Below are 24,175 nucleotides of genomic sequence, written 5' to 3'. Positions count from 1 at the left end.
GAATGGCTTTGGGAAAACAGCTGCTCTTGTAGGGTTGGAGGTCAAGTTGAGAGCTCACTCCTAGGTTTCAAACATACAATTAAATTTAGCTTTGTTGGGTCATTCTGTGGTCAGGGCCGTAAGTTGAGCTTGGTCATCCCGAGATGATTCTAACTTGTGCCAAGATTCTGACCTCATTAGACAAAACAGTCGCCATGTTTTCGTGTACTTCTAGCATCTAGCACAGTGCCTGGCACAAAGTAGGCACATAATGAATGTGTTCTAAACGAGAGAGTGAAAGGAGCACATTGGTCAAGGCAACACAAGAATAAAGTGAATATTCAGCTACTGCGATTCCGGTTACCAGCAGGTGGCGCTGTGTCAATACAAATGCTGTTGCGTGAGGAGGAGGAGGAAGACGGGAAATTTTGTTTTACAGGAATTCACGACTCAACTGCTGCGTAATTGAATTTATTTTTTTCTACGCACTTGGTCTACCATTGTCCCACTTGCATGAGTAAGGTGATTTCTGAAGGCTTAAAGACTTAAACAAGGAAAACAAGTGGAAAGAGGCTGGTCACAGAAGAGAGGTGAGCAGGTAATGAAGGAGATGGGAAGGATATTCTAATTACCCCTATTTCCACTCTCATGATGGAAAGCTGCTCCCAGCGAACACTAAGTGTTGTGAAATTATCCAAAGCATTCAAAAGAATAAGCCATTTCAACGAGAGGGTGGAGCCATCCTGTAATTTCTGTTAATCAGCCACTGTTTCCTATACAGACTGTCAAATGCTTCTGTGAAAAACCTTTTATGATCGCCTCCTACACAATACAAAGTCTGAAAGCCCGAGTATTCCTCCTGGGCTGGATACTTTATTCTCCTGAGATGTTGGAAGTGAGCCTCAGTCTAGTCCTGGGGCCCCAGAGACCACTTTTCCTCTCCCTTCAGTACCCCTCCCCCGCCCCCCAGGGGCATCTATGTGCAAACAACTGATAGGGCTGGCGTGGGGCAATGGGGAGACTATCTGGCAGAACCAGGGCTAGAGGCTGAGCTGCTTTTCCTCCCAGCACTGGAGTTTTTAGCCAGAGGCCCTCTGGAGGCAAGGGGGGAGGGAGTTCCCAGCATTTTGCAAAGAAGGGGAGCTATAGACACAAAGAAGGAGAAGCAAAACCCCTGCTCTCAGCACAGTCTCGGTATTATGGGAAGGCACAATTTAAAGGCAAATCAGGGACATACTTGGTTAAAAGAACTTTCAAGTGCTGAATGACCCAGTATAAACTAGATAGAACTGCTTAAAAGTAATGAGAGAAGATACAGTTTCCCATTCCTTTTCTTTTTATTCCTTGTACAGTCAAGTTCAAAAGTCATTGACGGTTTGGGAAGGGTCAAGCAAATTGGGACTTTCTGGCCGGCTCCTGGTCTCAGCAGCAGGCAAAGGCATCCTCCAAGCTGCCCCACGTGGGTTTGGTTGTCCTCATGATGAGAGGTTGGCCCACAACTACCAGTGGTTGGGGTCAGTAGCCAGGCTCTTGGAGAGCACCAAGCAGTAGTGTGTCAAGTGGTAGATGTTCTTGTCTTTGTTCAATGTCCCCTCCCCCAACCTGCGAGGAGGGGCTTCTCTGGGCCCAAGGGAGCTAGCTGTTCCCTGGAAACAGGAGAGATGAGTCTGCCCCAGCTGCGGGCAGCACAGATGATCTCTGTTCAGACCAAGCCCTGAACCTCAGAGAATGAGTTTTACACATTCTGGGCAGCCTGACTGATCAAAGCAACAGCACTAGCAGTAATATCTGTCTCCAGGAAGTCAGGGGCCTTGCCCTGGTGGTTGAGGTGAGAGTAGCCAGCTAGGGGCACATTCCAGGGGCCTCACAACACACTTTACAACAGAGGAGGCAAATCTGGCTGGTGTTGTCCAGGGAGGGTTGCCTGGAGTGGGGCAGGAAGTCATCCAGCCAGAGGCCCTATTCCCAGGGGGCAGGCTCTGGCCAACAGCGCTGGACTGGACAGGATGCCAGGACTCAGCGTCAGGATGGCTGTGGACCAGGGAGGGGCTGACCTTGCCTCTCTCTGCTCATAACGGGGAGGCCACATCCTCCAGATCAGAGAGAGGCAAATCTATTTCCACTTGATCAACAGGGGATCAACAGTGTATTCTTTCTGCCTAGCACAATGCCTGGCACAGAGCAGGGACAGTGCTTCCTGCTGGAAGGGATCCTACCCTTGGAAGGATGTGAGGGAGGAGCTCCCCTTCTTCCTCTCTCACAGATAGTCTAGAGGGGGTGATCCTGCTGGATGGGTGAGTCTTCAGAAGAAATCCCCTCCCCTCAAGCCAGGGGAGGGTTAGGAGCAGGTGCTGCTGGGGAAGAGCTTTGACCAGACTCTTCCTAGTGGGAGGCTGTAGAAGATAAACTCACGAGGCCAAGGTCAAAGCTGCTCTGGGCTGTGTCCCCAGCTGGGATGGGGATCAGCCACTGGGAGCCCAGAGGATTAAGCTCCCTCTGGGAGAGCTGGGTTTAAGGAATGGGGTCATGGGAGCCTGTTCTCTGGTGGCTGTTACTATTGTGATCCCGGGAGTGGTTCCTCCATCTTCTTAGATGGCTGATTAGGTCAAATATGGAATTCCTGATTTCAGTCCCCAAATCCACTCTTCTCTTATATTCCTCACCTCAGAACTGGCACCACCATCTACTAAATTGTTTAAACCAGACAGCTGGATGTTATCTTTGATTTAGCCCTTCCACTTCCCCTTCATATCAAATCTATTAGCAAGTCCTATTATTTCTACTTCTTAAATATATCTTCAATATGACCACTTCCCTCTCTCCACTGCCACCACAATGATCCAAACCATTGTCATCTGCTGCCCAGACAATGGGAAAAACCTCTTTGTTGGTTTCCCCACTTCTTCTTTCAGCCCCCTCCCCCAATCTACAGATTACTCACCAACCCGTAGACCCTCCCTGTGATTCTTGGGCTCCCTGCTTGGTTCCTTCAGAGCAGTTGTCCCAAGTTATATGTTTATCTTGTGGTTCACTTTATTGTCCATCTGCCCAACTAGATCATGGCACTGTGGGACAGGGAATCTTGTCTGTTAAGTGCATCACTGTATCCTTTCTGCCTAGCACAATGCCTGGTACAGAGTAGATAAATAGTTTTAAGATGAATGACATTAGACTAAATTGTTTATACTTTAATCAAGAAACAATGAGGGGCTATCACACATTTCAGAAAAAGGACTTGATAAAACATAAGGACGTGTTAGGGTCTGTAATGGAGGCAGCTGGATGGACATTAATTTGAATTATCCTTACTAACATCTTTTCAGTGGGTGAGGCCTAATGTAGTAGCATAACGTTCAAGAGGAAGGGATAGAATTCTAGAGACAGTTCAAAGAATAATTTCTTTTTTTCCCAGTTTTACTGAGAAATAATTGACACATCACTGTATAATTTTAAGATGTACAGCATGATGATTTAATTTATGTTTGTTGTGAAATGATTACCACACTAGGTATGGCTAACATCCATCTTCTCATAGGGATACAATAAAAATAAAAGAAAGAAAAAAAGAATAAAAGGAAAAGTTCTCCTTGTGATGAGATAAAGGAAGAATTTCCATCTTCGTGAATATGTTGGGAAGAAAAGAGAGAGGCATTGATGTTGTAAATAAGTCTGGTGAACCAGAAAAATAACATTACTTCATCTCTTAAAAAAAAAAAGGAATGTCATGACTAGGAAAAACCTCAGATTTGAGTGGAAGATGAATTCAGTTTTTAGACATGTTGAGTTTGAGACGACTATGAATATTTCTTATGGGCCATTGAAAACAGCTGAACTGGGAAACTTCTTTGATAGTTTGGTCAGCCATGAAGTAATCATGGGGTTTATTCAAGTTAAGGAATTGTAATAAATTCTATAATTCTAGCAGAAAGGAAAGAGTTAAAGCTCTAACATTCTGAATCCTGTGTTTAAGGACACAGACAAATAATTTTGCACCATAATTTTGTTACATCAAACACAATTATTAATAGGTATGCCTTTGTCTATTGAATATGGAAAGATTTTATTGTATAAGTACTTGTCATACATGATTTAATTTCTACTTATGTATATTTTTTCATGTTTTCCAAATTTTCCCACAGCACACGGTATTTTATAATTTAGGGAAAAAGTAGGAAACATTTTTTAATAAAAAAGTAGACTCAGTGTGTGAAACTTCTGAATGAATATCTTTTGGGTAAGCACTTGCCTTTACCCACCAAACATATATAAGCACAGAAGTTACTAAATGTTCTCCAGAAATCACTGGAAATTTCCTTCCAAGAGATACCCACATCTTGATGTTTCTTGGAATTCCCTGCAGCTGATTTCCCTTCTCTGGTTTCCTTTCTCTGGTTTCAGAGAACCTTGGTCCCCAAAATCACTGGGCTGTCATTATACAATAAGCCCATTGTTCCAATACTTGTCCCTGAAGGCAAAATTCAGGGATTTGTCCTCTTTTTGTCATTATAGTCCCAGACATAACTCTTAGCTATTCTTCTCAGTGTGGTTTTGATCTGTTAGAGGACTGTTGCATAAAAAGTATCTTTCAGGGGTTTGTTTTGCTGTGGCAGGGCCTCCATTACAGCAGCAACCAGCTTGGGAAGGTGGCAGAGGGGAGTAGGGAGGAAAGGCCAGGGAAAGGGAGTAGAGGCCAGTGCATGTCAAATTCAGAGTCCTGTAGGTTATTAGACTGAAGAATGGTCCAGAGGTGCAGGACTGGGAAAGAGAATGGTCTGGAAATAATGACATTGAGGAATAGGCCAAAAAGGGGGGGATGGGTATATTTTAGCAAGAGAAGATGGCAAGGGCTTTGTAGCAAGAGGGATTAAATTTACTCACAGAACCAATGCATTGCAATAAGAGGAAGAAAGAAGTCAACTTGATATATAAAGGACTTCTAAACAATTAGAGTTATTGGGAAGTGGAGCTTGCTGCTTCACATGACATAAACTGCCTATCCATGTGGGTTTTCAAGAAGATCCTGGAAGGCTACTTAATCTCTGGGAATGGTACAGGGGGCTGTATGTCATGTAGGGCTTTGGATTTACTTGGTCATCTCTAAGATCCTGTCAAGCTTTGAAAACCAATGAATTCCATGAATAATTAATTACTTAATTGGTCTGTAAATTGCTATTGATTCCACAGATGATAAACATCATTCTTTTAGTTATAGAATAATCATTTGGTTCTTCTGCATTGTTTCAGGGGTACACTTTTCTAATTCTTATACTGTTGGAACCTGAAGTCTCCATACTACAGAGCCGCATTAAAGATTCTTTGATGTATTAGTCAGGATGGACTAGCTTAAAACAACACAGGTTTATTTCTCACTCGGGCTACATGTCCATGGTGGGTTGATTGCTGCATCATATTTATCCTCACTTCTGAACCCAGGCAGATGGAGCAGCTACCAGCTGGAAAGATACTGATCACCATGGGAAAGGGAAAGAGGAACTTCAGCTTGAAAGTGACACATGTAACTTCTGGTCACATTTCACTAGCCAAAGCATAACACATGGTCAAACCTAAAATCAGGTGGGCAGTGAAATGCATATGCCTTATTTTAATGGGTGAATAAAAATGACTTAACAATATAAAAAGCATGTAATTTGTAGTTTTTAAAAACTTAGAGGTGAACTTTTGAGGTGCTTCACTGGGCTTGCAAACAGTTTGTTCTCTTAAGTAGTTTCAACGCTACTGCAAATAGAGGACAGAACAACACACAGAAAGAAGAGACATCTAGACATTATCCGCCTCACAACAGAAGTGCACATCCTACCTATAAAGTATGCCTTCTGTCCCCTGCTCACCCCCCGAAATTGAACCTGAATCTTAGGAGTCCTCTCAATCAGTTACTCTCAACATTTTTGCTCCCCAGGAGACAGTTGACAGTGTCTGGAAATATTTTTTGGTTGTCACCAAGACGGAGTGCTACCAATATCTAGTGGTCAGAGACCAAGATTGCTGCTAGACATCCTACACCACATGGGACAGCTCCCCACAATGAAGACATATCTGGCCCAAAACATCAATAGTGCTGAGCCTGAGAAATCCCACTTAAGATCAAATAATCAATTTATATACAGTTCTATATGCCATGAACAGAGGAGCATGCCAAATGACATCATAGGGCTGCAATCAACAAAATCCAGATTGTGGGAAACTCTACATTCAAGACAATCAGAGTAGTTCCCACAGCAAATAAATTGCAAGGAAGAAGGGAGAGAGACAGAGACAGAGAGAAATAGACATGAGAGAATCATTAAATTAAAGAGACCTATGAAACAGATCAAACAATTGATACTGATTCAAACAAACTAAACAAATTTTAAAACCTTTGAATAGTGACTGGATACTTGACAATATTAAGGAATTATCTTTTTAGGTACTGTAATGGTATTTGGTTATGTTTAAAAAACTATCTTTTAGAGATATATATCTTTTAGAATAATTTATAGATGAAATATTAGGATGTCTGGGATTTCCTTCAAACTTAGTTAAGATGGATATAAGTTGCTGGCTGTGGGTTTAGATGAAATAAGATTAGTCATGAATTAATAATTGTTGAATTAGGTAGATAAATACATGAGGGTTTACTCTCTGGTATGTTAAAACCATACACATTAAAAAGTTAAAAGACTTTAATCATGTGCCTTATGAAATGAAGTTGGTAACGTATGATTGTTTTTCAAAAAATCCTTTTTTTGTTTTAAACAAAAGGGTAGCATCTTTTTGTCAGTGTATTAGTTAATCAATTGCTGCGTAACAAACTGTTATAAAACTTTGCAGGTTCAAACTGTTTTATCTCATATGGTTTCTGAGTGTTAGAAATCTTAAGAGCTGTGTAGCCGAATGGTTCTGGGTTGCTATCTGTCTCACCCAGACTGTAGACAAGATATTGGCTGGGGCTGCGATCACCTGAAGGCTTAACTGAGCCTGGATGGTCCTCTTTCAAGATGGCTCACTCACAGCTATTGACTGGAGGCCTCAGTTCCTTGTCATGTGGTCTCTCTACAGGGTTGCTGGAGTATCCTAGTGGTGTGGCAACTAGCTTCACTTAGCAAAGAATCCAAGAGAAAGAACAGGCAAAAGGCTGTAGTGCCTTTTGTGACCTAGTCTTAGAAGTCATACTGTCACCTCTGCCATATTTTATTCATTAGAAGTGAGTCACTAAGCCCAAGCATACTCAAGGGAAGGGGAATTAGGATCTACCTATTGAAGGGAGTGTAAAAGAATTTGTGGATGTATTTTAAACCACCACAATAGGTCTCCTTTTTTTTTTTCCTTTTAATTTTACTGGTCTCTGATATCCTAAAGTGATAGAAACTCTAGGCTCAGAAACTTCTTCTAATATTAAAAAGATTGCTGAGTCAGTTTTCAGTATATTGATGAACTACACCTATGTTTTACTCATGAGGTAAGGTGCCTTCTTATTATCAGGAGAGTCAATCTAAATGGAACCCTTGTGACATATAAAAGTAAATTATTTTTAAAGGTGAAAATATGTTGAAACAATTTGAAATTAACATATAAGGATGAAGATTTTCAGTTAAGAAAGTGCTGAAGGGTAGGATAAATTCTGGAGGGTAAATTCATTTGTAATATCACTAAAAATTCTAATGGGATTAAAGTAGAGCAAATATAGCAGGATTGCTACAAGTGATGAATGAAGGCCAGCTCTTAGCATCTCATCTCCCATATATCCCCAGGCTCATCATAATCAGAAACATTCACAATAGGCTGGATATAATCCTATATTTTCCTTTATTGAAAACCTTATCTTGTGCAAAATGTGTGATATAAGCTAAACAGGGACACTGCTTCCTCTGCACCTCCCAGACATTCATACTGGTCTTGTAGCTACTCTGTCTTCCTTTTTGCATGTCTTTCTCCTCCATCATATCAGAGAATCTCAAAGAGTAGTTCCTGGACCCCAGGCACCATGTTCACCTGGGGGGGATTTTTAAAATACGTATTTCTAGAGACAATCCCACACCTACCAAATCAGAAAATCTTAGATTGTGGCCCAGGAGTATGCATCTTTAATAAGATCCCCAGGTGAACTTTTTGTACAGTAAAGCTCAAGGACCACTGGATTAGGCTGTGGACATCCTGAAAACAGGATCTGAGTCTTGCTCATCTCTACATTCTTGGTCCTTCATCCTATATCCTTGTACATTGCTTGGCACAGCCAACCCTAGCACTCTAGTAGGTATTAGATAAACATTTATGGGATTGAATTGAGTTCGAAAAATATCAACATATTATGTTTTAACTCCACAAAGTCATGAAGAGGTTCTAGGTGATGAGACTTTTTGGTCTTGTGTGAGTTTGGTGAAGTGGTCATGTATTGTTTTTGCCTGCCTAGCATCTGTTACCTCTTGTGATAACAGCACTTTAATTTTCCTTAGGGGAGCCACTCCTTTTTCTTGCTCTATTCTTGTAGTTTGAGAGACACTGATATTACTTTCTCTGGGGGTAAACAAAGTAGGTAAGCCCTTGACTGAGATTTGGCCAATCAGAGCACCAAACAACTGTGATTGGTTCAGAAATGCATATGTGATCCAAGCAGGGCCAATGAGAGCTCTACCCTCTCATTTGCTGGTGCCTTTGGGAAAGAGGTGGCTTACTCATGCTGGACTTGCTGATCTGGTAGAACAGAAGTCTAGATTTTCTAATGACCATCTTTGCCTCCATCTAATGTACTTTCTGTCTTTGTAGGTTTGCCTGTTTTGGACACTTCATTTAAATGGAATCACAATATTCTTTCACTTAGCATAATGTTCTCAAGATTCACCATGATGTAGCATGTATCGGTGCTTCATTCCTTTTTATGCTGAGTAATATTCCACTGTGGATATACTCTATTTTGCTTATCTTTTCACCAGTGAATGGATATTTGGATACCCTAAAGTTATACTATTGACTTTTAATGAGTCAGTAAATTATTTTTTATGGTTAAATATTTTTAAAACAGTGAAAGAGTTGTAATATAGATGGCTCTGAATCAAATATTGGAACGTGTGATTTGATGAGTGATCAGTATGATTTGATGGAGGCAGTGAATAATATATGGGAGTGTAAGACAGTCCTAGAAAATCAGGAATATATCATTTATGTAACAATGCCACATTTGTGTATTAAGTGTCAATTCACATTTGAGGTTTCATAGTTATAAATCCTAATGTTTCATAATTATGATGTGATGGCTTCCAGAGTGGAAACCTGTGCCTTAAAAATTCTGCTCTGAGTGTTTATCACCAGCTGACCACCCACTTCTCTTTCACTTTCACAGTCAGTGAAGGTAGTTTATGTTTGTCTGTGACACAAGACTCAGATTCCCCACCCTGCTCCTCTCCAAAGGCTCTGAAGCACACAAACTTTTTCAAACTTTATCAGTGTTTTCACTGCTAACAATGATAGAAAAATAGAAGTTAAATATCACAATCAGGAGATCTCCAAGAATCCTAAGAAATCTTTAAAAGTGTTAGTTATGGTTGTCCCTAGTCATCATCTAAATATAACTGGGATTCAGGCTGTTGTCCTCTAGCTCAGTATCCCAACCTTCTGAGATGTTCCCTTGGGAGAGGGCGATCTCTTCGTTGTAGAGGGGATGGACCATATGACTTGTGTTTCTCGACACTGAAAGCCTGTAATCTCCATCAATTCCTCAGTTAACATATTTCATTATATGTTTAATCAAGTGTAGGAGAGAGAGTGCAGACTTTGGAAGTCAGATAGACCTGGGTTTGAAATCCAGTGTGTTAATTTTCCATAGCTGTGTAACAAATTACCACAAACTTAGTGGCTTGAACACATGCTAATGATCTCAGTTTCTGTGGGTCAGGAGTTCAGGCATGGTTTACCTGGGTTCTGTGCTTCAGAGCCTCCCAGGGTTGTAATCAAGGTGTCAGTCAGGACGGGCTTCTCATCTGGAGGCTCCACTGCTAAAACCTGAACTTCTAAACTAGTGACTTTAACTGCCTGGATGTGTTTATTTATGCATTTCATCAAGTTTGGGAAGTTTTTGCCCACATAGTCTTTCTATCCCTGTCTCTCTCTTCTCTCCTCCTGGGACTCCCATTATGTCTTTTTTTTTTTTCCAGTAAAGCTTCTCAGAGTGTGGTCCTTAAGCCAGAAACATCGGCATTACATGGGAAGTTGTGAGAAGTGTAAATTGTCAGGCCCTACCCCAGGTATACTGAAGATACTCTGGGGATGATGCCCAGCAATCTGTGTTTTAACGAGCCCTTTAGGCAATTTTGATGCATGCTAAGGTTTGAGAAGCACTTTTTTAGACAGTTTTAGTTTATTGATTTAGGTTAGTCATCATTTAGGTAGGACACAATCCTCCTACTCACTGAAACACACACACAAAGTGTTATTAGGAAAGTTGCCACATAAACAGGTTATCAAGGATAGATATGCAAAAATGTAGTTGTGAATAGTTACCGTGGGAGGCCAGAGGAAGAGCATTGGACACAAAAATTCATCTTAAAATTGGAGCACTGTAAGCATCAGGTCCAGGCTAAGGTGAGAAAAAGCCCATAGAACCATTATGATTTGAACAAAGGAGATGATGAGATAGCAGAGTGGGGTGGAAGTGTGGTGTTGAGCAACTTTCTCCATGGGCTGGGAAGAATCCATTTCTACTCTGGCCCCCAAATCCATTGCTGAGCCAAGTACACTTTTATCATTATTAAAATGGAAGTATTTGTGGAAGTGATTACAAGGCAAGATACAGTGTAAAAGAAGATTCTATGAGCATGTTTAAAAATTGTAATGAACAATTTTGAAAATAAGCAAAAGTAGAGAGAATTGTACCATAAACCTCTATAGATTTATAATCCAACTTGTGAGGTAGTTGGTATGAGGACCAAATGAGAGCATGTTTGTAAAGCCTTTAGCCTAGAGCCTTAATCTCAGTAAGCTTTCAGTAATGGCTTATGTGCTAGTAAGTGTTCAATAAAAAAGGGAGAAACACTCACTAGAGGTTTCTTGAAGGAATTTGATCTTATACAATTGTGGGGGCTGATTTCACAGGCTGTATGAGGCTGTTGTCTTATGCCTGGTGATAGGGCCCAAAGTCAGCAGGATGAGCTGGAACCTGCATCAGTCACAATCACTAACCCCAAGCCTCCAACTTCAGTGATGTGAGTGACCAGCAGAAAATGGTGTCCTTTGTCGTGGAGGTAAATGCACAGCTGGCCCAAGGGTTGGAGTTGCTACTGTAGGATCAGGTGGGAGCTGGAAGAACTATGGGCCTGGCTGCTGCCCCGTGCCAGTAAGGTAGGATGTGAGCTGCAAGAGAGCCTGGTACCCTACAGTGACCTTTCAAACATAAAGAATAGGGCTGTGACTTCACTTCTGCCTTTTAAACCTCATGCAAGATGTTTCTTATAGCTAGCTAATCCAGAGTTACATAGGGAAGAGAATTCAGGGATATGGAGTTTCCATTATCCATTACTATGTAACAAACTACCCCCAAACCCATAGCTTAAAACAGTAGCAATCATGTATTTAGCTCAGGATTATGCAGTTTGGGCAGGCCTCAGTGAGGACAGCTCATCTGTGCTCCATCTGGTGTCAGCTAGGGTGGCTCCAATGACTTGTCAGAGGCTGGCTGGGGACTGGAAATATCTGAAGGCGCCCTCACTCTCATGTCTGTGGTTGATGTTGTCAGCTGGAACAGCTGGCACTCTCCTTCTGTGTGGTCTCTCTGGCATGACAGCTTCATGGTGGCCAGACTTCTTATTAGAGGTTCAGGGTTCCAAAGATACAAGACAAGACAGAGAGAGACAGACAGACAGTGACAGAGAGGCAGATGAAGTTTCTATTCTGGTTCTGCCATTTATTAGCTATATCACTTTTAGCAAGTCATTTATTATTTTCTCTGAACCTCAGTTCTCAAATATTAAAAATCAAGACTTATAACTGGAATTGCCTGGGGTAGGGAGGGTATAGCTCAAATGGTAGAGCATATGCTTGACATGCACAAGGTCCTGGGTTCAATATCCAGTACTTCCTCTATAAATAAATAAATAAATAAATAAATAAATAAATAAATAAGCAAGCCTAATTACCTCCCCTCCCACCCACCCCCCCCAAAAAGAAGAAAAGAACAAAAAAGAACTACAAAAACAAATAAAATAATTAACAAAATGACAATACATACATATCTATTGATAATTACTTGAAATGTAAATGGTCTAAATGCTCCAATCAAAAACAAAACAAAACTGGAGTTGTTCAGAAGAAGACCCTAAGTCAATAATTTGAGTCAAAGTAGTTTATTTGGGAATTAGTCCCAGGAAATACCAGAAGGGAGGTGAGAAGGATACAAGGAAGGGAAGGAAGCTGTAGAAGGTACTTAATCAAGTAACCCCTGTGGGTAACTTGAGCTAAAAACCTCTGGGGAACCCTGGGGAAACACTGTAGAATCTATGTCTCAGAGCCATCTCACCCAGGGGTTAAAGGAGCTGGGATGTTTATAAATCAACTCCCAGGAGTCATTGGTTGAGGACTCTGGGGGTGGGGGTGGACAGGGGCATTAATTCCCCAGCATCCTTTGGCCTGCTGAGTTCTAGGCAGGTGGGAAAAATTCCTCAGATAAAGATGTATAGGTGCTGTGGGAGGAAAATTAAGTAGGTTTGCACTGAAAATATTAAGAATTGAAGGGATATAAACAGAGCACTGACAAGGTTTGCTACAGAGGATATTAGTTGTTTTTTAATGTTGTTAGGTAGTTAAAATGAGATGATGCACAAAAAAATCCATTCCTGGTGTGATGGCTGCTCTGCTTCCTTTGGCAGCCCCCACAGCAGGATTCGAGGGAGGCAGTCCAGAGGTAATGGAGTTTTCAATACTGTCAACTTCTAAAAGTCAGCCTCAAAAAATGGCAATAGTTTCAATGGATTAGCCACCTCCCTCAAGGCTGATTCTGTAAATTTTACATACACTTCTAATAACCTGTCACCCTAGGGAAACTCAGACCTCCCCAGTGGTTCCTGGTAACTGAGTCTTATCCACATAAGGGTAGCTATCTTCTTTAGTCTTTAATCAAGCTCCCACCCCTTCCAGATCCCCCCTCCCACCGTGTGTTCTCCAACTCATGATCTGGTGACATTGTCCAAAAATGGCTGCAAACCAACATTATTATAATGGTATGGGACTCCAAAGTTTGTAGCCATTTGATAGTTAACTGCGTATCTTTGAAGGCTTTGAAGAATGACATAATCCAATCTTTGGGGAAATTTCGGTGTGAAAGAGAAGAGGAAGGGAAAGAGGGAAAAGCAGTGTATGTGTTAGTTACTACAACTACCCATTTTGAGACATGCGAGAAGCCCTGAGTAGGCATGAAGTGCAGTGACTGGACTGTAAAGGAAGAGACCAGTGTGAAAGTGGCAAAGCTTGGTGTCTCATAAGCAATGGCCTCGTGTTGGAAGACTTGGGTTCCAGTGCATGCTGCCACTGTCAGCCTTGCACTGGTCCTCGAGTGTTTCTCTATGTATAGGGCGGGAATGGCAGTACCTCGCAGGGTTACAGCGGGGCGCGAGGGGATAGCGCCGGCTACGCGCTCAGCACGGTGTCTGCAACAGGGTAAAGCGCGCCAATCTTGGTTTCTCCTCTGTTAAGAAAAAGGCGAGGGAGGTAATACCATCCGTATCCCAGAGGTTGCCGTAAGTAGTGAGTGCTGTAAGCACCAGGCAAGTGATAAGCACCCAACCCCAGCTTGTCGCCCCGTTTTGCCCCCACGCCGGCAGAAACTCGGATGAGACTGGCGGACAAAACGTGCTCCTGCGCCGCGGCTCCCAGGCCGCCCCCCTGCGCTACTCTCGCGGAGCGCTGTTGCCGGGGCCCGGGCACCGCCCAGCTCTAGCGCTGGCCAATGGTAGGGCGGCCCGGGCACCGCCCTGCTCCAGAGCGGGCCAATAGCGACGCGGCGCGGGCACCGCCCTGATCCAGGGCGGACCAATAGTGGCGTGGCCCGGAGCGGGGCCCGCCCCCAGCCGGGCGGGGAGGTGGAGAGGCGGTCACCGGCTCCGCCCCACTCCCCTCTGACCCGGTGTCTCGTCTCTCTGTCTTCCTGTTCCAAACCACGTGGACGCGCCGGGGGCTGCGGGGCTGCGGGAGAGAACCCGGGCCGCCACTGCCGCTGTCGCCGCCGCCGCCAGACTCACGGCCCCCGCGTCCGTCCGAAGTCGCCTCGCCCCGGCCGCCGGCGCCTTTGCGGAGGGCGTGCACATGGCGACCCAGGCGCACTCCCTCAGCTACGCTGGCTGCAACTTCTTGCGCCAGCGTCTGGTCCTGTCCACTCTGAGCGGCCGCCCAGTCAAAATCCGAAAGATTCGGGCCAGAGACGACAATCCGGGCCTTCGAGGTAACTCCGGAACGGGTAGCGCGCGGGGTGGGCGCGGGGGCGGAGGGGAGACGGCCCGCGGAGAACCTCCCGGTCCCGCGGGCGCGTGAGGGAGGGCTCGTGGCGCGTCGCCCCCACGCCCGAACGCGCCAGAGGCTGTGGCGGAGGCGGGGTCGGGCCCCGCGGGGTGCGCTCAGCTGCGCGCTGCGCTCGGCGTCTCCCGGGCGCTGGTAGTAAACAGCTACACGTTTTCCAGCTTTACGTGTTGCAACATATCCCAGGCATCGCCCCCTCGCTTGTCTTCAGTTCCTCTTGCTTTCGCCATAAACCTCTCAAAGGAGAAAAACAGTTTGTTGGACCCAAATGTGTTGAAGGGGACGATGTAAAGATGGAGAGAAATTTGGAGAGAAAAGTACCACTGGTTGGTTCCGTCCCACGTCCCAAAACAGGTCTCAGAAGCAGCTGCCCCTCTGGACACCGGCTGTCCCTGTCGCCATGATTTCTCGGCTGCCCTCACACATCTCCTTGAGTGTGTATTAAAGAATTTTAAAAAAAATTCTTTGTTTGTTTTCAGCCGTGACTGTGATTGATGTGCGCAGGACAGGAGCTTTGAGATAAATTTTTAACAGTCATGGGCCTAATTGCCTTGACGTTAGTTGGCAATTGGTGACAAGCGCTAAACTACCGGCTTCCAAGCTCTCTTTTTGCCCCACAAAGGTAGATAGATGAATAATAGGCCCCATTTAAACCCACGTCAAGTTAAATGACTCAAAATTTCATCTGATCCCCTGGAGTAAGACACATGCATTTAAAAGCTTCTGTCTGGCTATCCCAAATTGGGGGAAAAAGTTAAAGAAATAGAAAGAAAAACCTATCTGCAGATTGAAGGAGAGGGTTTGCATTTGGTCCTAGAGGCTTTCTGGGTCCTGTTGATGTGTTTAATTTTGCACTGGCTCCTATACTAAGTGGCCAGCCATTTCATTATCTGTCTGAATACATCGTCTGGATGGTTACAGTTCTGCCTCTCTTGAATGGTGATTGGTTGCACACAAAGGGAAAATGCCATGTCACTGATGGAGGTAGAAGGTTAGGAAGGAAAAACCAGATGAACCTCAGTACCATGGAGAGGAACCTGGTGACATAGGAAAGACTTGTGTTGGTACATGGTTACTACCCTCACTGTACTGCTCAAAAACACTGAGGAAGTTAGGAGGGACAGCTGGCATGATTTCTGCCAAGTGTTCTTCCCTTCAATATATCTTACCCTTATTTTGAGTCTGGCCCTTGGGCAAAGCAATTGTTTGATTGGTCTTCTCTGTGGCATTCCCAGCCAGCTCTCTTCATCCCTAGTTTGGCCTAGAGAACTCACCACTTGCTGGATTTGGTAAGAAGTCAGGCTTCTACTTCAATGAACACTAGGCCTACATTTTTTTTTTTAAAGAAAGAAAGAGAGGTACCTTAGCCTGGAGACCTGGGATTTCTAATTTATAGTGCCCATAAGACACAAGTTAGTGGTTGTCTTTTCACAGGTGGCCTCCAAACTAATATTTAATGTTCCAGAGGATGTTTCCCTCTCTCCCTCTTGCGCTCTTTGTGAGCATCTCTTTACTGCTACGTGAACATAAACAGGACTTGGCCACTTGGCATTTTCCTGAAAGGATGCCAGACTGTGGTACCTGAGGAAGGTAGTACTGGTTGGCAGATGTGCTGGTATTTTAGGAGGAGCACTATGTATAGCCTTATTTGCCTTACTTTATTAATATCTAGGGGGAAAAAAGAGGCCTCTAATTTAGACCCTCTTGTGCTGGATTCAAGGCCTCAGAAGCCCTGTAGACATTTGCTTAATTTTTTAAAGAGGGAACTGTATATATGTACATGCATTCATGTAGACGCGTGTCCATATATATATACACATGTAAGTGTGTATACTTGCACAAATACACATAAATACATGCAGCCCCTGACACATGATATGTGATCATAGTCAAACAAGTCTGTGTTCAAACGAGCTTGACTGGAGATGTAGCCAACAGGCTATCTTACCTAACATCTATCCCTTTCCTACTCTTCCTGACTCAGATTCTGAAAGCTGGAAAAAACTGAGCATTTCCAATAAAATCTTCAGTTCAAGTGCAAAAACGACATTTCTGTAAGGTGCTTGCTTAAATATCCCCCCTGGTGTGAATTTTGGAGGGTGGGGGTGGTGCTTCTGTAACAGTCATTTGGAAAAGGTTTACTGAGCCCCATTATGTGCAGAGCTTTGTGGAGGTGTAAATGTGAGAAGCTCGTTGACCCACTCTCAGGGAGCTTTATGAGGAAGAGCTTGAGAGGTTAGTTTGAGGAACTTGAAGTAGGAAGTTGTAAAGGGGCTCAGCAGAGTTGGAGCATAGGCTTCCCTGGGGATTATGAAGGAAGGCTCTCTGGATGTTCTGATCTGAACAGATAAAATTGAGATGGTGGCAGTGGGAGTCCTTGTTAGTGAAAAAAACAGCTTTTAAGTCAAAAAGTTCTTCATTTTCTTTATTATGTGGAGGTAAAAATCTTTGTCATGGTCATAGTAGCTTGAGGGTTAAGAGCTTGGGCTTTTGCTATTTGCTCTTGGACTTCATGATCCTGAGTTTTTTCACCTGTAAAGTGGGGCCAGGACCACCGTCTTCAGAGGGTTATTGTGAGGATTAAATGAAATAATACTGCAAAGTGCACTGAACAGTGCCTGGTGTATAGGAAGACTAAATGTTAGCTGGTTTTATTATTACATAATTTCTACACATCAGGGATAGTTCTGTTCTTTGGCATTTGAAATCTGTTCCTGCTTCTATACCGAAAACTTTTCAAATATATAAAGAGAATTATGCCTTCTCTTTGTCTTCTTTTCAGTCTAAAGGTTTCTTTTTAGGTGGTGGCTTCCAAATATTGTATGTTTTATGTATAACTGTAGTGGTTCTTAACCAAGCACAGTTTTGCTCCCCAGGGGACGTTTGGCAGTGTTTGGAGACGTTTTTGGTTGTCACAACTGCGAGGCATCCAGTGGGTAGAACCTAAGGATGCTTAATACCTGAGAGTGCACTGGACAGCTCCCCACACAAAGAAGTATTCTGTCCAAAATACCAATGCCGCTGTTGAAAAACCCTGGTCTATGAGACTTAATTATTAAGCTTTTTATTTTCCTCATATCCCTAATGGTTGGAAATAGCAGCATGAGGTACCAAGAAAACTGCATAAGGACTCAGAAGGGGCTGAGACACAGGTCAAACTCTGTGACTTCAGGCAGATCTTTTACTCTCTTAAATAAAACTGCCTCCTTTGAAAGAGGAATGGTAAAGAATGAGAATGTGAATCCCAAAGGAAGATGATCCCAGAATGATTTGTACTAATTATGTAGCCACACGTGTAATTTTCACTTCACTCTTAAGGACTGTGAAGAATTATATTATCTCATTAGACCCTTTCCGTCAGTGAGGAGGAAAAAAATATTTTTTGTTGCTGTTTTACTGAAGGTAAAGAAGGTAAGACATAGTTAAATAAGATAGCTGGTGAAGTTGAACATGCACTGAGTGATAGAGCGGGAAACAGATGGCCACCAGCTCCAGCCTGGAAGGCCTGTTCTTCCATCTAACTGCTTGATGGACTTGAGTGTCCTCATGTTATAAAGCAGCTGTCCAAAGTGCCTCTGTTTCTAAATTTCATGAGAGCTGTCTCTTGCAGGGTTCCGTTGAGTTAATATTTTCTGGGGAAAGTGAGATCCATATGGAAAGAATTCCACAAGAATGATAATTTTTTAAAGTGGTAATATGGAAATGATGGATTGGGTAAGAGCACTGGCTTAGCAGTTAGTACCCGGAACGGCTCCTACCAAGTCCCTGAGAGGTTGCATGACTCAGCCCCACTGGCTTTCCTGCGAAACTGGAGAGAAGAGTTACTTGGTCCCATGGGAGTGTTGCACATGGCTTAAGCAGATGAGATTCTGAAAAAGGAGGGGTAAGTGAAATACTAATAAAAAGAATTATCTAAAATGTATTGAGGAAACATGCCACGTAGAGGGTCTTAAAGGTGAAAATCTGGCAAACGGATTGGATCTTCTAAAAGGAGAATTGTAAAGGAAAACTATTTTTCTCCTAAACTCTCAGTACTTCTGACACCAGATATGTGGGTCCCCCACCCACCACCAAGCAGTTCTCCAATTTTCAATGGGAACTCACTGGGTATCCTACAAATTTAACTCAATTCTGACATTGTCTACATGGCAGTAGCATCAGATCCCACAGGTTAAGGACTCAGTCCCACAAGACTGCCCCCTACGTCCCCAGATGCCGATCACAAGTCCCAGTAGCAAGTCCAGGCCACTGGTACTTCCGACCAACCAGCCATAAATCAGGAGTTTCCCTAGTCTCCTCCTTGGCTTGATAATTTGCCAAAATGTCTCATGAAGCTCAGGGTAACATTTATTTATATTTACTAGTTTATTATAAAGAATATAATAATGGATATAGATGAACAGCCAGATGAAGATGTACATAGGGTGAGGTCCAGAAGCAGGAGCTTCTGTTCTTGTGGAACCAGAGTTGACCACCCTCCCAAAATGTGGATATCTTCATTAACCTGAAAGTTCTCTCCTTGTTCGAGAATATTTGTGGGGCTTAATCTCCTGGCACAGCTCCACTCCCCCAGAGGTCAGTGGGTAGGGCTGAAAGTTCCAGCCTCCAATCACTTGGTCTCTCTGATGACCAGCCCCATTCTGAGGCTCTCAAGGGGCTCCACCCTCAGTCAGTTCATCAGCGTAAACTCAAGTGTGCTCAAAAGGGGCTCCATATAAATAAGTTTTAAAGACTTACCTGTAGCTCCAAAACTTCCAAGGATTTTAGGAGCTCTGTGCCAGGAACAGAGACCAAATATATTTCCTGTTATACCACAAAGATGTACCTATATTTTATTTCAGTATGATCTGGGACTCAAAATTGTTGAGAGACGACTGGAATTGAAAGCCTGATGACTATAGTAATTCTAAATATAGATTAAATATTATATTGTTGTTTAGGAACCTACCCTCTTATGCCTCTGTTAACTTAAAATTTGCTCTCATGTGATGATTATCAAAAGAAGATACTCATTTTTTAAAGACAAATGCTGAGAGTCTTAATGGTCTATTTTCAGATTTGCTGTTGCTTGGAAGCTGCAAAATGCTATTCCAGATGGAACTGTGCACCATCTTTTTTTGTAAAAAACCAAATCTTTTATTTTGAGATAATTATAGATTCACATGCAGTTGTAAAAAACGATACGGGGGATCCTGTCTACTTTTTTTTTTTTTAACCGAAGTACAGTCAATTACAATGTGTCATTCTCTGGTGTACGGCACAATGTCCCAGTCGTGCATATACATGCAATACTCATTTTCTTATTTTTTTCCATTAAAGGTTATTACAAGATAATCCTGTCTACTCTTTACCCAGTTTCTCTCAATGGTAGCATCTGGAAAAACTCTAGTACAGTATTAAAACGAGGATATTGACATTGATAAAAGTGAAGATACTGAGCATTTCCATCACCATGAGGATTCCTTAGGTTGCCCTTTTATAGCCACACCCACTTCCCTCCTATCCCTTCCTGCTCCTTAATTCTTGGGGATCACTAATCTTATCCATTCTGTGATTTTGTTATTTGAAGAATATTATATAAATGGAATCATACACTTAGTAACCTTTTGCGGTTGACTTTTTAAAATTAGTGTGATTCTCTGTAGATTGATCCAAGTTGTTGTTTTTATCTACTTTGTTCCTTTTTGTTGTTGAATAGTAAAGTACCACAGTTTTTTTAAACTGTTCACCTGTTGAAAGACATCTGGATTATTTCTAGTTTTTTGGGTAGTATGAGTAAGGTTGCTATAAAAATTTGTGTACAGGTTTTTATGTGGACATAAAAATGTGTCCGGTCTTTCTCTCTTACATGGCTTGTCTTTCTCTGGGACAAATGCCCAGGAGTGCAATTGCTGGATTGCATGGAAATTTGTTCATTTAAGGAACTGTCAACCTGTTTTCCGGTTTGGCCTTACCGTTTTATATTCCTACCAGCAATGTAGGAATGTTTCATTTTCTCTACATCCTTGTCAGCATTTGGTATTGTCACTATTTTTAATTTTAGCCATTCTGGTAGGTGTATAGTGCTGTCTTGTAGTTTAATTTGCACATTTCTAATGGCTAATGATGTTGAACAGCTTTTCTTGTCTTTTCCCATTTTCTAGTAGGGTTGTTTTTTTCTGTTAAATTATGAGAGTTCTTTGCATATTCTAGTCCTTTATTAAATATGGTTTGCTAGTATTTTATCCCACTCTATAGCTTGTCCTTTTATTCTCTTATGGTCTTTTGCAGAGGAAAAGATTTTGATTTTTTTTTAGCATTTTTTATTGATTTATAATCATTTTACAATGTTGTGTCGAATTCCAGTGTAGAGCACCATTTTTCAGTTATACATGAACATATATATATTCATTGTCACATTTGTTTCTCTGTGAGCTACCATAAGATCTTGTATATATATCCCTGTGCTGTGCAGTATAATCTTGTCTATCTATTCTACATTTTGAAATCCCAGTCTATCCCTTCCCACCCCCTAAAAGATTTTGATTTTAATGAAAAAGAATTTATCAGTTTTTTTCTTTTATTGTTTGTGCTTTTGTTGTTAAGTTTAAGAACTGTTTGCCTAGACCTAGATCTTGAAGATTGTCTATTTTTTCTAAAAGTTTTATAGTTTTACATTTTATATTTAAATTAATTTTTGTATGAGATTTAAAGCTTAGGCTGATGTTCATTCTTTGCCTATGGATGTTCAGCTGCTCTAGCAGCATTATTTGTTGAAACGGCTATCTTTCTCCCGTTTAACCACTTTTATACCTTTGTGAAAAAACCCATTGAGCATATTCGTGTGGGTCTCTTTCTCGTTTCTCTTTCCTGTTCCACTGATGTATATGTCTATCCCTTTGTCAAAGTCACACTGTCTTTTTTAAAAAATTATTTAATTTTTTTTTATTTTGAGGGGGAGGTAACTAGGTTTATTTATTTTTTTAGAGGTACTGGGGATTGAACTTAAGACCTTGTGCATACTAAGCATGTGCTCTACCACTTAAGCTGTGCCCTCCTCCCCAAAGCCACACTGTCTTGATTACTGTACATATAAAGTTTTGAAATTGGGTAGGCTGATCCCTCCAACTTTATTATTGTTTTTCATGATTGTTTTGCTATTCTAGTTCCTTTGCCTTTTCATATGAAGTTTAGAATAATCTTGTCTATACCTATAAAAAAAATCTTGTTAGGAATTTGAATTGAGGGAGAATTGTCATCTTTACTGTATTGAATCTTCTAATTCATGAGCATACTACATCTCTCCATTTATTTAGATCTTTCTTTTCTTTCAATCAGCATTGTAGAGTTTTTAGCATATTAAGTCTTGTACATGTTTTGTTAATTTACACTTAAGTGTTTAACTTTTTTAACAAACTGTAAATGGTATGGAATTTGAAATTGTCACCTCCATGTGTTCATTGATAGTATATAGAAATAGAGCTCTTTTTTTTTTTTGGATGTTTATCTTGTGCCCCACAACCTTGCTAATTTACTTACGATTCTAGACTTTTTTTTTTTATATATAGGTTCTTTGGGGTTTTTTTATGTAGACAATCATGTCATCTGCAGATAGAAACAGTTTTATTTCTTCTTTTCTGAACTTTATGCCTTTTATTTCCTTCTTATTGCACTGGGTACAACTTCCAGCACTATGTTAAATAAAAGTAATGAGAGCAAACCTCCTTGCCTTGTTGCCTATCTTAGGGAGAAAGTGTCCAGTGTTTTGCCACAAAATATAATGTTAGCTATATGTATATTTTAGATGCTTTCTATCAAGTTGAGAAAGTTCCCTTCTATTTCTTTTTTTCTAAGGTTTTTTGTATGTGTGTGAGTGTTGTATTTTGTCAAATGCTTTTTCTGCACCAATTGATGTGATCATGTGATTTTTTTCCTTGAGTCTGTTAATATGGTATATTGCATTGATTGATTTTCAGATGTTGAACTGGCCTTGAATTCCTGGAATAAACTCCACTTGGTCGTGGTGTGTAATTCTCTTTATATTTTACTGAATTTTATTTGTTTACATTTTGTTAAAGATTTTGGGGTGTATATTCATAAGTGATACTGATTTATAGTTTTCTTTTTTGTATTGTCATGTCTGGTTTTAGTATAACACTAGCTTAAAATGAATTGGAAATTGTTTTCTCTCCCATTTTCTAGAAGAGATTGTGTAGAATTGATTTTAATTCTTTGAACATTTGGTAGCATTCTCCAGTGAAACCATAAAGGTCTAGAGATTTCTTTTTGGGGAGTTTTTAAAAATATACCTTTAATTTCCTGAATAGTTAGGGCTATTTAAATTATCAATTTCATTTGGTGAGTGGTGGTAAGTTTGTGTTTTTTGGAGAAGTGGTCCATTTCATCTAAATTATTAAATTTATATATGTAGAGTTCAGAGTATTCCATTATGCTTTTGATATCTGCAGAATCTGTAGTGATATCCCCTGTTTCATTCCTGATATTGATGATTTGTATCTTTCTTTTTTTTTTTTTAAGTGTTGCTAGAGGTTTGTCAGTTTTATTTATCTTCTTAAGAAACCAGCTGTTTCACTGATTTTTCTTTATTTTTCTGTTTTCAGTTTTACCTGATTCTGCTCTTATTTTTATTATTTCCTTTGTTTTAGCTTTATTTTGTGCTTTTTTTCCTAAGTTGATACAAGACAGATATTGGAAACCTTTCCTCTTTTCTAATATAGGTATTTAGTACATTAAACTTCCCTGTCAACACTGCTTTAGCTGTGTCCCAGAAATTTTGATATGTCATTTTAATTTTCATTCAGTTCAGTGTGTTTTTTTCTTGCCTTTAAGACTTCCTGTTTGTTCCATAGATTATTTGTAAGTGTATTGATTCCAAGTGTGGGTATATTGTTGTGTTATCTTTTTGTTATTGATTTCAGTTTGACTGTATTATATTTGGAGAACATGCTCTGTATGATTTCAGTTACTTCAGATTTGTTGAGATTTTTTTAATGGCCCAAGATTTGGTCTGTCTTGGTATATGTTCCATGGATACTTGGAAAGAATGTATATTCTGCTGTTCTGTTGTGAGCTGGGTGTTCTATAAATGTTGATTAAATCTTATTAGTTGATGGCATTGTTGAGTTCTTCTCTGTCTTTGCTCTTTTTTTTTTCTTTCTAGTTATCCTATTGATTATTGAAAGATTGGGTATTGAAATCTGCAACTGGAATTGTGGATTTGTCATTCTTTCAGTTTGGACAGTTTTAGCTTCATATATTTTGCAGCCTTGTTTGGTGCATTTAGGCTTGCTCTATCTTCTTAATGAATTGACTCTTTAATTACTATATAATGTTGTCTTGCTCTGTCTTTAGTAATTTCCTGAGGTGGAGGAAATACTCTAGAGCCTTAGGGTAAGAGAGGGGTTACTCCTTCCAATGCATTTGAAGAAAAAGACTACAACTGAAGAGTTTGGCTATAAATAGGAAACTTGAAAGGTGGTAAGAAACAGCATAAATCAGAGAATTTTAAAAATTTCTTTTACAGGTTTTTATGTAAGCAAAATAACATCTAGGAAAATTTGAAGGTATAGGGCAAAGAAAATCATCTTCAGTGTTTGTTATTATAAGTAAAGCAGCAGTAAATTTTTTGTACGTATATTTTAACCATATTTCTAATTCTGTAGCATAGGGTTATAGATGTGGAGTTGGTGGATCGAAGATTATG

At 41.0% G+C, this 24,175-nt stretch overlaps 1 protein-coding gene across 4 annotated transcripts in view; it reads left to right on the top strand.

Annotated features, from left to right (window-relative positions):
- RCL1 (RNA terminal phosphate cyclase like 1) overlaps positions 1-24,175 on the top strand; it is a 111,652-nt gene that overhangs the window by 9,661 nt on the left and 77,816 nt on the right. For 2 of the 4 annotated variants that reach the window (XM_032477730.1, XM_032477731.1), the window contains exon 1: positions 14,098-14,398. The exons of 1 other annotated variant lie outside the window; for it this stretch is intronic. In XM_032477730.1, the coding sequence (XP_032333621.1) occupies positions 14,263-14,398 (136 nt within the window). In that variant the 5' untranslated portion in view covers positions 14,098-14,262. Of the gene's footprint in view, positions 1-12,226; positions 14,399-24,175 lie in introns of those variants that run through there. One more of the 4 variants, XM_032477729.1, reaches the window with a different exon arrangement.

The sequence above is a fragment of the Camelus ferus genome, chromosome 4 (genome assembly GCF_009834535.1).
Source record: "Camelus ferus isolate YT-003-E chromosome 4, BCGSAC_Cfer_1.0, whole genome shotgun sequence".
NCBI classification, from domain to species: Eukaryota; Metazoa; Chordata; class Mammalia; order Artiodactyla; family Camelidae; genus Camelus; species Camelus ferus.
This window is presented reverse-complemented; position numbering and strand designations above follow the sequence as displayed.